Here is a 13,916-nt window from a genome sequence, read left to right on the forward strand (position 1 = left end):
TCCTGGCAGGGCCCTACGCAACAGCACCGAGTGGGACAGGGGCAGGAGGGTTGGGCTAAGGAGACCCTGAGAAGGAAGGAGGCCCCAGCTATGGGACTGCAGGGGGGAAAGAGTGGGGGCCCCCCACCTCGTCCACCTCCCAGAGAGTCTCCGGTAGTCCCCAGGTTCCCCTGTGGCCGGGGATGGCAGGCGGGGGGGGTGGGTAGGAAGGCGAATGGTCGAGACATGCTTTCCCTTAGCCGACCCCAGGGTCTGGTGATGGTCAGGGTTCAAAATAGGGGCTGTGTCCCTGCCTTGGAAAGGCTGGGAGCGGGGCTTCATTGCACAAAATACTGTGGGAGGGCCACACGCAGGGGGTGGGGCCCAGCCAGTCTGTATACAGAGATATTGCATTTAAAAAATGAAAACCTCATTTAAAATAATTAAAAAAACAACAATGAAATGAAACAAACAAACAAAAAAAAAGGCCCACACAACATGAGGCAGGTGGGGCAGGCAGGAAAGCAGGCAGGGGAAGCCTCAGACCCAAGGCATTGCCACATCTTGTCTGAGTCGAGATCCCCAGCCTGGGCTAGCTCCGGACCCCTGGCTGGCCGTGGGGTAGTGGTCCTGGGGGAGGATATGATGGGGAGGGGGGATAGGCCTGGCCTCAGTGTGGGAGGCTGGCACGGCCATGCTGTCCACCGGCAACTACCGAGACAGAGAGAGACAGACAGACAGACAAGACAGACAAACCAGGCGAAGGAGCGATGAGAGCTTTGTTAGCACCCAGCAGACAGGCCAATGGGTGGGCTGACAGGCCAATGGTCGGGTGTTCGGACAGGCAGCGGGGGACATGTGGGCAGGCGAGCATGAGTCAGGCAGGTAGCAGACAGCAAGCGAGGAGGATGCAGTTGCGGGCTGCCCTGTGAGGGGAGTAGCATCCCTTCAGCTGCTGCCTGCGGGGGCCTCGGTCTGTGGCTTAGAATTCAGCTTAGAACTCGGTGTCCACCACTCGGAAAGCTGGCCTGCCTGCAGGGGAAAGCAGAGCGGATGGCTGTTGGTGGGTAAGCAGGTAGGTGGCTGGGGCAGGGAAGAGGGCGAGGGCCACACCTACCTGAGTCAGGCATTGACGAAGACCGAAGGCTGGCCTCCTTTTGTAGCTGGATCTCCTTTAGTGCAAATATGGAAGTAGCTGTGGATGGAAGAGAGACAGTGGGAAATGACCCACAGGGCCATCCAGGATCACCTCCCACATGGCACCATTGGGGGAATTATAAAAAGTTGCCTTTTCTTTGAGAGGCTTGACTTTCACCTATCAAATAATCCTTACACACAAACCAGCTACAACTAGGAAATATGGACTACTACACGACACCAGGAAATCAGTAATTTTGTCAAGCATGATAATGGTATTGCAATTACCATCTGTTGAGTTTAGGTGATGAATGGTGTTTGAGATTTGATTTAGTTTATCCAGTGGGGGAGATACAGGAAGTGAGCCAATTTTTTTTTAAGATATGATAACGATATCGTTATTAAAAAATATTTTATTTTTGGGCTCCTGGGTGGCTCAGTTGGTTAAGCGACTGCCTTCGGCTCAGGTCATGATCCTGGAGTCCTGGGATCGAGTCCCGCATCGGGCTCCCTGCTCAGCAGGGAGTCTGCTTCTCCCTCTGACCCTCTTCCTTCTCGTGCTTTCTATCTCTCATTCTCTCTCTCAAATCAATAAATAAAATCTTTAAAAAAAAAAATTAAAAAAAAATATTTTATTTTTATTTTTTTTTAAAGATTTTATTTGACAGCGACACACAGCGAGAGAGGGAACACAAGCAGAGGCAGAAGCAGGCTCCCCGCGGAGCAGGGAGCCCGATGCGGGGCTCGAACCCAGGACCCCGGAAATCATGACCTGAGCCAAAGGCAGACACTTAACGAGTGAGCCACCCAGGCGCCCCTAAAAAATATCTTAGAGACACATGCTGAAATTTATAGATGAATGATATCTCTGGGAGCTGATTCAAAATAACCAGAGGGAGGGGCGCCTGGGTGGCTCAGTCGTTAAGCATCCGCCTTCGGCTCAGGTCATGATTCCACGATCCTAGGATGGAGGCCCACATTGGGCTCCCTGCTCCGTGGGGAGCCTGCTTCCCCCTCTCCCACTCCCCCTGCTCGTGTTCCCTCTCTCGCTGTGTCTCTCTCTGTCAGACAAATAGATAAAATCTTTTTATTTTGTTACTTTATGTTAAGCAGACGCTTAACAGACTGAGCCACCCAGGCATCCCTCACATCCTAGTTTTTGACCTGTATGCCAGTTACACGGGTGTGTTTAGTTTGTGAAAATTCATTGTGTCGGTGCGCCTCGGTGGCTCAGATGGTTAAGCGTCTGCCTTCGGCTCTGGTCATGATCCCAGGGTCCGGGGATGGAGCCCCGCGTCCGGCTCCTGGCTCAGTGAGGAGCCTGCTTCTCCCCCTGCTCATGCTCTATCTCTGTGTCTCAAATGAATAAGTAAAATTAAAAAAAAAAATTCGTTCTGCTGTATACTTACGATCTGTGCATTTCCTGTACATTTTATGAGAAAATGTTTACTAAAAAGAGAAAAACGATGTTGCATCTATTTTTATGTATGTTTGAAAATTCCCATGAAAGGTAAAAAGGAACCAAAAAGCAAATAATTTTTGTAACAAACACATCACATGTCTGAACAAGGGTGTGCCCCCTTGGAGGTGACACAGCCAGAGCCCTGCTCCCCACAGCCCCCCACCAACTTCACTCACTGTCAGGAAGTTTGTGGATCCGCTCCCCAAGACTGAGGAAGAATGGATGTTTCATGGCGTCCTCTGCGGAGATCCGATTGCGACCTTCAAACTGAGTGGGGGACAGGTCGGGGGAGGGCAGGGGCGGCGGCGGCAGGGGTGGTGTATTGAACACCTTCAACAAGTAGGCCTCTCTTCCTCCCCACCCCAGACCGTACCCCTGGAGCTCGTCCATTTCCCCACACCTAGAATCCCCTAACCCCCAAGGCTGGCCCAGGAAGGTGGACTCACCTGCAGCAGCTTGTTGAGGAGGTCAGCCCCGTCGCTGTCAAGTCTACAGCAAGGACAAGGGGACCTGCTTTAAATTGAGTTTGGGCACTCTGGCCCCTCATACCCACCCACCTACCCACCAGTCTCACCGGGGTGCATGGCTCAAAAGGGCCTCGGCTCGATACTTGGGGTAGTTGTATGTCTTGAACTCTTCGTTGGACAGAATGCCTGGCCACGTCTCCTCAGTTGGGGTTCCTGGCGGGGAAAAATTACCCTAAGCATCCACAGGGCATCTCTAAATGTCCCCATGGCTCCTAGGCCTCACCCCCCTCCTCACCCAAGATGCGGAAGATGAAGTGCAGCTGTTCCTCCACTGTGGAGCCTGGGAAGAGGGGCCGGCCTGTGGCCATCTCGTAGAAAATGCAGCCCACACCCCTAGGCAGGGAGGGCACAGTGAACAGGGAGGCAGCTGGCTTGTTGGCCATTGTGACCGAGCCACCCCCTCCACCACATGGCCCCTGCCGCACTTCCACCTGTCCTCACCACATGTCAATCTGGGTAGAGTAGTCCGTGGACCCAAGCAGAATGTCGGGGGGTCGGTACCACAGTGTCACCACCTCGTTGGAGTAGGTCTTTGTTGGGATTGACTTAGCTCGGGCCAGGCCTGATAGGTTGAGAGAAGGGGCAGCTGGAATTGAGGACGCCCCCGGCAGTCTGGGGGACGGTACAGTTGGGACTGAGGGCGTCTTAAGCAAAGCCTGGAGAAGCTGAAGGGGACGGAGATTAGGTGGTCACGAGGAAGGGGGAGTGTAGGAGGGTAAGGCTGGGGCATCACTGAGAAGAAGGGGGAGGCCAGGGTACCAAAGTCTGCCAGCTTCAGCTCTCCTCTCTCGTTGATGAGCAGGTTTTGGGGCTTGAGGTCTCGGTGTAGCACCTTCTGCCGGTGGCAGTAGGCCAGGCCACGGAGCAGCTGGAACAGGAACAGCTAGGAACCCGGAAGGGCAGGTGGAGGTCAAAGGGTATCCAGCAGCCTGACCCCCAGCAGACACTGCTTTCCCCCCCCCCGCCCCCAAAGACACTGAGCCCAGAGCCTTAGTTCACGAAAGAGGACAGGGTCCCAATGCCCTCCAAGGGCTCCCGGCAAAAAAGCCAAACAGGAAAAGTCTGTTTCTGGGAGATTTGTGGGGTGGAGTGGGTGAGTGGGGGCCCCCATGTGCCCCTGCTTCCTGCCCCACACCCACTTTCACGTTGTGCATGTTGATAACGTTCCCACAGTCATCCAGGTACTGCTTCAGGTCCTTGTCCTGAGGAGAGGAGAGGAAACAGAGGAGAAAAGAGGAGATAGTGGCCATCTGCCCACCTCCCCCCTTCAGGACCCACTGCCACTCAAGCTTACCAGGTACTCAAAGACAAGGGTGAGTGACTTCTCCGTGTGGATAATGTCATGTAGCGTGACGATGTTGGCATGTTTGAGGTCCTTGAGCAGGGACACTGCAGCAAGCATGGGAGTGAGATGGGGGAAGAGTCAGGACCCCCACCCTCAGGCCAGAGGCAAGGACGAGGACCAGACAGGGATGAGCCCGGGGTTTCTTTCTTTCCCTGTGCACTTTGGGGTGGTGGCTCACAGCCACCGGCTCTATCCCACGCAAAGCCAGGAAGGTGTGTCCCTAGGTTCCGGATGTGGAAACTAAGGCTCAGAGAAGAGTAGGGAGCAAGAACCTGGGACTGTAGCTCCAGGCTTACGTGACATTAGATTTTGACAACCCGTTTTTGATTTCTGGAAAGGGGTTTTGTTTCAACCCTCGGTACAGAGGCCTGCAGCTTCGTGTGAAATTGAGTTTGTGCATATAATTTCTATGCAATTCAAATTCATTCGTGTGATAGTCTGCCTAGAAATCGTGTCAAGGAAACTGGTGAGCACTTTCATGGGTTCTCTCAGAACCAAAGTAAGCACCCTGCTTTCTAATTCCTTGGTCTCTTCTCCAAACAGGAACAGATTCCTGGTTACCTTGATTATTATCTAGAGATTTGCACAATGGGCACTTTCATATGAAGCTCAGAGCGTCAGAAGGGAAGTCTCAAAACCCCCAGTCTCTCTTCTCACCATGGGGCCTGTATGTATGTGCCATGGGGAGAGGCCGGGAACCCTGGGACAGCCTTCCCGGGTGTTTATACCTTCCCGGATGGCGGTGCAGGGTGCCCCCTCTTCATGTTCCAGTCTGATCTCCTTGAGTGCCACAAGGTTGTCCGTGAGCTTGCTTTTGCCTTTGTAGACGGTGGCATAGGTACCCTGGGGTGTGAGGAAGAGTGAGAGGAAAGGAACTGGAGGCTGCAAGAAGTTCTCACGGACTCCCATCCCCACCATAGGCCTCATGATGGTCTCTCACCTCACCCAGCTTGTCCAGCTTGATGTAGGTCTCCAGTTTCCCAAAGCCAATCTCAGACTGTGGGGTAAAGGGGCAGATTGAAGCAGGCTCCTGGGAGGGGACTGGGGAGGAGAGAAGTTGGGGGGGGGGTGGGGTGGGGAGAGGAGAGGACAGAAACAGAAGATGCTCACCAGGCTGACACGGCGGAGGCGGCGGCTGAGGGGCTTGTCGAAGATGGGGCTATTGAGGGTCAGCTTCTCAAGGTAGCCCTCAGGCAGCCGGATGTCGGCTGGCAGTGACAGGCGCTTGTTGATGTCCTAGCGGGCAAGATAGGTGGGAAACAGGACCATGAGCTCCACCTCCCTGGGTTTAACCCTCTTTTCTAGCCCCACCACCAGCCAGACGGGGGTTAAGCACCTCAGTGGAGATCTTGCGTGGGGGATGGTTGCGCATGCGCACCCTCACTGGCGACTGCACCTCATCCGAGGACGTGGCTGAAGCCTGGTCACTTTCCCCATCAGACCCCATCTTCAAGTCCTCATGTACAATCTCTGGTGGTGAGGACGGGGGAGGGGGGGAGGAGGGCAGACCAGTTGAGGTCTGGAGCCCCAGGAACCCCCTCCCCAGCATAACACATTCCTTCATCACACATGTCCACACAAGCAAGCCCCCAGAGCAGCCTGGAGTCCCTCAGGGAGAGGGTGGCAAGGCCCAGGGAGGTTCAGACAAGTCGGGATGGGTTGAATAGGGGCGGAGGGGCAATAGTCACCTAGTGGAGCACCCCATTCCAGGGGTGAGCTGAGACTGGTGCTGGCCCAGGGCCGGCAGGCACCCGTAGGCCTGAGGGGGCCATAGCAGAGTGCAGGAGAAGGGCAAAGGAAGGTTGGGGCAGCTATAGCAGGCAGGGCACTCTTCCTCCCTCGAGGCCTGGGCACAAAGCCAAGGAAAGGGACACAGATGGACAGATAGAGAGAGGGTGTTGAGAGGATGGCAGGGAAGGGGGAGAAAATGGAGAAAGGAAAACGGAAATAAAACAAGTCTAAAGGGAGCTCGGCTGGGAGGCAGCACCTTAGGGACCAGTCTCGGGGGCAGGAGTGGTCAGTGGACCTACCTGGTGCAGAGCTGAGGGGGCCCCGTCCAGAGCGAGGTTCCCCAGGAGCGGCACGAGTGGGTACCTCTCCAAGGTCACTGCCACCGCCACCCCCACTCTCATCCAGGCCTATCTGTTCAGGGGCACCATTGGTCTTGTCCACACCTCGGCCCCCTCGGAGTGTCATCGACAGCTGCCGCTTGATCTTCTTCATCCGATCCATGGCGACCTGAGCAGGGGGGAATAGAGGGAACGGGTCCCACGTTAACACTTGCCTGACCACCACGGGCCCCCTAAAGCCCAAGACAACTTAGCGAGGTACACTGACATGAACTTGTGTCAGTGCCCACCCAACCGCTGTGGAGGCCTGAACCACTCGGGATTCCCGGAAACCTGGCATAGATGGGGACCCTTGTCAGTGCCTGCCCACCTAAAGCCAGCCCCTGGGGACCCTGCTCCTAAGTAGCGCACCTGGGAGTTGAGGCCTGGGTGGCTGGCTGAGGGCAAGGGCCCAACTGGTGGACTGTTGGCCTCTATGCGAGCAGCCTCACTGTGGGAACAAAGACCTCCACAGCAGGCATTCTCAGGTGCAGCAGTGGTGATGGGCCCAGCTGTGGGTGGGGCAAGCGGCTTGCCCAGGACCGAGGGGCCACCAATACGACCCCGGGCTTGCCCAGAGAATGGCATACTCAGCCGGCACCAGCCCCACATCACCCCCAACTGCCAAGGCAGAATGCTCCCCACAACCACAAGGACCCGCCCGCCTTCCCCAGCAACCATTGTCACTACCCCACTGGTAAGTGGACTATCCCACTGGTCTACTCAAGTGAGGGGTGTACAGAGAGGGGAGTCCTACCCAGACCCAACCACTGGGTAGGTTCTGGAGGGGGGGGATCTCAATAGACACCAGCTGTCCTGAGGGCCGCTGGAAAGTTTCAATCAGGGTGGGACGTCCCACTCACTTTTATAAGCCAGGCCTAGCCTCATTTCTCCTCTACTTGAGAGTGCACATCTCCCTTATCACCCCAAATAAATGTCCCAGTCCTCAAGGGTGGTCCACAAGGTCTCACCCTATTCACCCCTATTATCTCTCTGGCTTCACCTCCCCCTCAACCATTGCTAGCTGTTTTGCAACCACACCCAGCAGTCCCACCTTAGGGCCTTTGCACTGGCTGTTCCTAGTACGTGAAACACCCTTCCCCCAGATTTCGAAATAGCTCACTCCCTCACCCCCTTCGGACCCTTGCTCAAATACCACCTTTTTCATGGATAACCCTCCACAAATAACCCTATTTAAAATCTCAACCACACTGAGCTCCCCCTCACTTTGCCAAATTATCCCCCCAGCACTTATCACCTCCTCAGAAATGATACCAACTACTTATTGGTTTCTATATTCTTAACTGTCTGTCTCCTCACCGCCATAACTAGAAGATCAGCTCCGCCAGGGTAGATTTCTGTCTGTTTAGGTCACGGCTATATCCTGAGGACCTGGAACAGTGACTGACACAGAGTAGATGCTCAAAAAGTGCTTACGGCAGAAATTAATGAATCAGGGGGCTGAGGGCCTAAGACCAATCTCTACCAGGATGGGCAGGGTAAGTTTGCTACCCGTGAACAACTCCAGAAAACGTGGCCCAGGGACACTAGCATCGGCAGGAAGATGACCTAGATGGGGCTGCTGGAGGGAACAGGGCCACCAAAAGGCTTAGGCTGGCCTTCTTCTGCTTCCTCCTGGGCTCCAGGCCAGCAAGGAGGGGGAAAGACCTGGCCTAGGAACCATCTGGACTCACAGCAGGGCCTAAGATGGCCCTGGGCCCAAGGGAAGTGGAGCTAGATGGGAGGTGGGAGGATGAGGCTGGGGCTGGATTCGAGGAGAGAAGTGGGTCATCTGTTACCTTGAAATCAGGTGCTTACCGCACTGGTCCTTACACCCTGCTTCCGCTTGCCTGGCCTCACCACCCCCAGCAGGAGCAGAGGGGCCAGCCTAGCGGAAAGACCCCAGTAAAGAGGATGAGGTCCATTCAGAGAACCCAGGACAACAAAAAAATTCTGACCCAGTAGGCCGTACACTGGACCTGAAGCTGAAGAAGGAGAAGCATGGCCAGCCCCAAAGGCAGTCTTGCATCCATGGTACGAATACCCAGCCGGCTTTGCCTGTTGTGGCAGGGAATGGGGCATCTGGGGGGACAGTAAGTAGGGCTGGATGGAAGATGAGGAGGGAGCCAGAAGGAGCCAGGGTCCATGACCTCTAACTGGAAACTCCAAGGGCTGGACATGTTCCAGAGTTCAGTTTTTTGGGGACTTTAGGAAGACAGGATACAAAATCTGTGTATCACGCAACATTCCCAGCAGGGGTGCCCTGGGCAGACCTTTGTGAACAGAGACACTTGAACATTAATATACAGTAAAACTTTTAAATATTATTTCCATTTTCTGAGCTTTTTAGATTTCAGTATAGTGAAGGAAGGAACAAGAAACTGGATACACAACTCCACTCAAAAAAAAAAAAAAAGGGCATTTGTCCTTCCTGACCCCCGACGACATACACCCTTCCTCAGAATACTCTCACACCCAAGGGCACTCATCACCTCACACCACACTGTCCACTGAGGACACAGTCACCACACAACTCCCACCAAGAACACACCATCCCCATCCCTTCCAGACCCCCATAAGCACACACAGGCCCCTCAAGAAGGCCTCTCTGCATTTTAACTATCAGCACCTGAAATTTCCCCATTTATTTCTAACCCCCATCAGCATAGGAAGCCCCAGCAGAGCAGAGCACTCTGTTTGCATAGGCTCAGGCCCCTCTAAGTTAACGCTCAGCGCCACATTCTTGGGCGCCTCCTAGGCCCAGCTGCCTGTTAGCTTCTCCAAAGCACTCACCCCCATTAACACACTGTTCCCCATGCCTAATTCTGACCCCTATTAACATGCACTTGGGACCCTCTACAGCTGACCCAAATTAGCACTCACTGGACCTTCACACTGCCCTGAATCTCATTAACACAAAGTGAAACTTGCCAATCCCTGACCTGACTGTTTTTGCCCACACTCAGACCCCTCGACAGCTATAACCATCATTAAACCCATATTCTGGTCCTCTCACTACCCTGTCCCCACCACCTCCCATCAGCACAAGCTGGACCTTCACTTCACCCTGACCTCTATTAGCACACACTGGGCCTCTTACAGTGCCTCCCCATTAGCACACCCTGAACCCTTACTCAGCCCCATTCCCCAGGGACACACAAACACAGTGTTCTATAATGGCCTGACCCTCATTAGCGCACACAGGTCTTCATTCAGCCTGGAGCCCCATGAGCGAGCACACACTTCAGCCCTCCATGGTTCTAAATCCACTTTATCACACCTAGACCTTCACATATTCCTGTCCTTTATTTCTCTTTGCTTCAACTCCTCCACACCTATAATGCCTGTTGGTTCACATTTGAATCCCTTCACAACCCCGATCCTCCTTACTGCACCCCCTGGAACCTCAACACACCCCAGTCCCCCGTGGACACAAGCATACACTGTCTTCACAATATTCTGACACTAGCATTTTCCAGACCCCATACTGCTCTGACTCTTCCCCCAATGGCACACATTTAAGCACCTCCAAGGCTCTAAATCCATATCCACGGTCACTAGAACTTCACATATAACTGTCCCTTATCGCATCCTGGAGTCTCACGTCCCCTGTCCTCATGGACACACACACTGGCCTCACACCATCTTGATCCTTAATATACTGAATCTCTTACAGTGCTAAGACATTTCCCTCACCACTGTGCCCTCCCACCGCACATATATTCCTAACTTCTGGTACCCAGCAGCACAGGCTCAGGTCTTCCACCACTCTGTCCCCATTAGCATATCCTGGGCCTCACACTACCCAGACCTTTATTAACACACGCACGTACCCTCTACAGCTATGACCCCCATTAGCACACTCTCAACATTCGAGTTCTTCCACTACCCTGACCTCCATGGGCACTCTCTGGACCCCCGCACGCTGCAGTCCCTCATGGGCAGATACACAGTATTAACACCATCCTGACGCTCATTACCACACACACAGGGCTTCAGAGCCCTGATCCTATTAGCATACCTTCTGCTATCTCTACCACCTTATCCCCCATTAACACACACGGGGTCTCTCCACACCTTTAACCCCGTTTGCATACCTCAGCATTCCCCTGACATGCTCCCCCCTATCACACACCGTCGGGGCCCTTCACTGCCCCCCCCATTAGCACACGCTGGGCCTCAAGCCCTACACAGCTGTAAGACTTATTATCACATGCTCCAACCCCTCCACAGCTCAGGCCATTAGCGAACCTCGAGCCTTGCACCACCCACTTCCACATCCTCTGGTCCTTTGATCACCCTGCTTCCCATTAGCACCCACAGGACTGCCCATCCCCAGTTCCAAGACCGGGCCCAGGGCGGGGCCAAGGTCAGGGAGGCCCCGAATGACCCCCCGCCCCGGTGCACTCTGGGAAACTCGCTGGGGGAGGGGGCACATGCCAGCGGTGCAGCCCAGACCCCTGGGCACCGCCCGGGGTCTGGGTTGGTTCTGCAAGAGGAAGGGCAGCCCCCACCCCACGTCTCGGGGACGCGCTCACCGGCGGGGGCGCGCGAGCAACCTCAGCGCCGCGGGGCCGGCGCGGCGGCGCCTGGGGCGGCGGCCCGGGCTGAGGCCGCGCGACCTCCTTCTCCTCCTGTTCGCCGCAGGCGCCCGTCCCAGTAGTCTTCGGCCATGGCTGCTGGGCCCGGGCCGCCGCCGGCTGAGGAGGAGGAGGCGGCGGCGGCGGCGGCGGTTGAGGCGGAGGCGGCGTCCCGCTCAGCCGGCCATGAGCTTGGCCGCTGCGGGCGATGCCCCCGGGCTCGCTGGCGCCCGCTCGAATCCGAGAGCTCACGGCGGCTCGCGGCTCAGAGCCGACTGCTTGCGGAGACGCGGCGGATCCCAGGGCCGAACACCCAACGGCCCAACCGCCGCGCGCGCCGCGCTCCGCGCATGCGCACGCACGCGCCGAAAAGGCTGAAGTGGGAAGGAGGGGACTCACCTCGGACTGCATGTACCAAAAGACCCGTCCGCAGCGGGAGGGGGCGCGGCCATTGCGCGCCCACCGGGGAATGTGGCGCCAGCCCTGGAACGGCGCCAGGGGGAAATGTAGAGGTTGCTTAGTACTCAGTTCCGAGCTTGTTAGAAGTTTGCTAGCGCCGAAGTGGGCAGCAGCCAGTAACCAGGGTGCCGGTCACCACTCGGTCCCCCTACTTGGTCTCACTTGGTACATCCCCATGGTGGCAAACGGGACTTTTGCAAGGAGGAAAAAGACAGATGAGGCAGTCAGTCTGAGTCCCTTGAGGTGCCTCAGAAGGCAGGAAATTTTAAAGGTTCGCGAGAGGACGACTTTTCTAGGAGAGGCGGCCTGGACAATCACTGGCCTTTACCCCCTTAGGACAGAGTCTAGCCCCGCCCAGCTCCCCCCCCACCTCCGCTAGCTCATTCCCACTGTGAACGTGTGCGGCCCCGCCCTTTGAGGTTGTCGCCCAGCCAATCGGATTTGCCCCCTGGGGCGAGGCAGAGCAAGAATGAAGGGCGTTGCTGAGCTGAAGAGGCGTGATTTCACTGCCCCGTACCACGCCTCTGCCAGACTTTCATTGGCTTTCGGCGCCAGGGGCGGGCACTTCTTTTTGTTCTGAGCGCCTCTCTCACTATAGGCCGAATATTCCGCAAGGTTATTGGTCAAAAGAGCGTTCAATCGTCTTTCGTCCCGCCTCTAACCCCTCCCATTGCCCCCCGCCCCACAGCAAGACTCACGGGGTGGAGCCTAGGCTGAGAAAAGAAAGGCGGACCTTTAGAGGGGAGGATGCGTTACTGCGCATGCTTGGGACTTTAGGACGGAGGGAGTCCTCGTTGCCGCCTCACGCGAGCATTTGCGTATGCACCCTGAATTGGGTTTTCTCGCCTGCCGTCTCTCAGCTGCCTCTTGCCTGCCAGAGCCCCGCCGTGGTTTTCCCCAGGTCTGCGGTTTTCTGTTGTATCTATTGCGCGCCTGTTGTGTGTCAAGCACTGCCAGCACACCTAAGCCCTCACTCCTCTGTGCCTGGAAAACTCTCTACACAATATCAACAAGCCCAGCTCAAATGGCGGCAGCTTTTGGCAGGCCTTCTGGGACATCTTTACACTGCACCCCAGTCCAAAGCCAGCTTCCCCGCCTCTTCTGGGCTTCCTTTTATGGCAGCCTTGATCACACCGGTTAGAGTTTTCAGTAAGGTTCATACTAGCGAGGATTACCAGAGCATGATGGGAGTGGAAATACTTGACGAAGATAGAAAGTCCACCGCGGGCTAGACCATCAGGTCCATCACTTCCCTGACCTCATTCTCATTTCCTACCCTTCTTCCTCTCACTCCACTCCAGACGTATTTGTTCCCTTCAAGCTGTTTCTGAATAAAGCAGGCACAATCCAGCCTCAGGGACTTTGCACTTGCTGTTCCCTTGGCCAGGAATATTCTTCTAGATACCCACATGCTTCATCCCTTCACTTCTTCCAAGTCCTTGCTTCAATGTCACCTTCATGAAGCCTTCCCTGAATGCCCTATTTAAAAGTGCCTACCTGCACCCCCATCATTGGAGACCCCCAGACCTGGCCCTACAGACCTTTTGAATGACACCGGTCAACTTCTTAAAATTTACTTGTGTTTGTCTATTCTGGGTCTCACCCTGGCAGAACATAACCCCCCCCCAACACGCCCACAGGCCTCAAGGCAGGGATTTTTTTTTTTTTTTTTTTTTTTTTTGATCCATTGCTGTCTCCAATGCCTAGAATAGTGCCTGGTCCATAGTAAGCCCTCAGCAAATGTTATGGCAAATGTTTGATGGCAAATAGCTCTAGGTCAAGAAAAGACAACCGTGTACACCCTTTTCTTTGTGCCTGCCTGCCCGGTGCAGGGGGCTCAGTGAAGTGACCCGAAGAACTCTGGTCTTCTATCTTGTTGGTGTTACAATGGTAGCCAAACAGGACAGAAAATGGCACATGTGGGAGAACTAAGACACAACCAGGATTCCAGGGTTCCTGCTGAAGCTGTTCTTGATAAAGAAGTGTTTCAGGTACGAATGAGGTAGGAAGGTGATCCAGGAGCTGGGGTGGTGAACAAAGGGACAAAAGTGTCTGGAGAATCAAGAGCTGTAATGGGGGAGATAGTGGACAAGGAGCTGGGATAATAGAGAAAGGGGGCAGAAAAAGTTTGTGTTCGGGGCGCCTGGGTGACTCAGTCATTAAGCGTCTGCCTTCGGCTCAGGTCATGATCCCAGGGTCCTGGGATCGAGCCCAGCAGCATTGGGCTCCCTGCTCAGCGGGAAGCCTGCTTCTCCCTCTCCCACTCCCCCTGCTTGTGTTCCTTCTCTTGCTGTGTCTCTGTCAAATAAGTAAATAAAA

At 55.1% G+C, this 13,916-nt stretch overlaps 1 protein-coding gene across 5 annotated transcripts; it reads right to left on the bottom strand.

Annotated features, from left to right (window-relative positions):
* Positions 1-740: 740 nt before the first annotated feature.
* CDK16 (cyclin dependent kinase 16) lies at positions 741-11,476 on the bottom strand. Of its 5 annotated transcripts, XM_088028820.1 has the most exons (17): positions 11,097-11,476; positions 7,879-7,962; positions 6,481-6,688; positions 5,787-5,920; positions 5,561-5,686; positions 5,391-5,447; positions 5,179-5,293; positions 4,400-4,494; positions 4,245-4,307; positions 3,865-3,988; positions 3,547-3,667; positions 3,341-3,438; positions 3,153-3,258; positions 3,025-3,088; positions 2,755-2,845; positions 1,097-1,174; positions 741-1,011 (listed from the first exon to the last, which is right to left on the bottom strand). In XM_088028820.1, exons 2-17 carry the CDS (start codon positions 7,882-7,884, stop codon positions 974-976), a joined length of 1,524 nt encoding a protein of 507 aa, XP_087884946.1. In that variant the 5' UTR covers positions 7,885-7,962; positions 11,097-11,476; the 3' UTR covers positions 741-973. The 5 variants fall into 5 exon arrangements, with proteins under 5 accessions (XP_087884946.1, XP_027969153.1, XP_027969150.1 ...); XM_028113352.2 differs by lacking the exon at positions 7,879-7,962; XM_028113349.2 differs by lacking the exons at positions 7,879-7,962; positions 11,097-11,476 and adding an exon at positions 6,931-7,839.
* Positions 11,477-13,916: the final 2,440 nt, after the last annotated feature.

Source organism: Eumetopias jubatus, unplaced genomic scaffold (assembly GCF_037043125.1).
Source record: "Eumetopias jubatus isolate StellerSeaLion01/CBP00866 unplaced genomic scaffold, mEumJub1_p1.0 scaffold_11, whole genome shotgun sequence".
NCBI classification, from domain to species: Eukaryota; Metazoa; Chordata; class Mammalia; order Carnivora; family Otariidae; genus Eumetopias; species Eumetopias jubatus.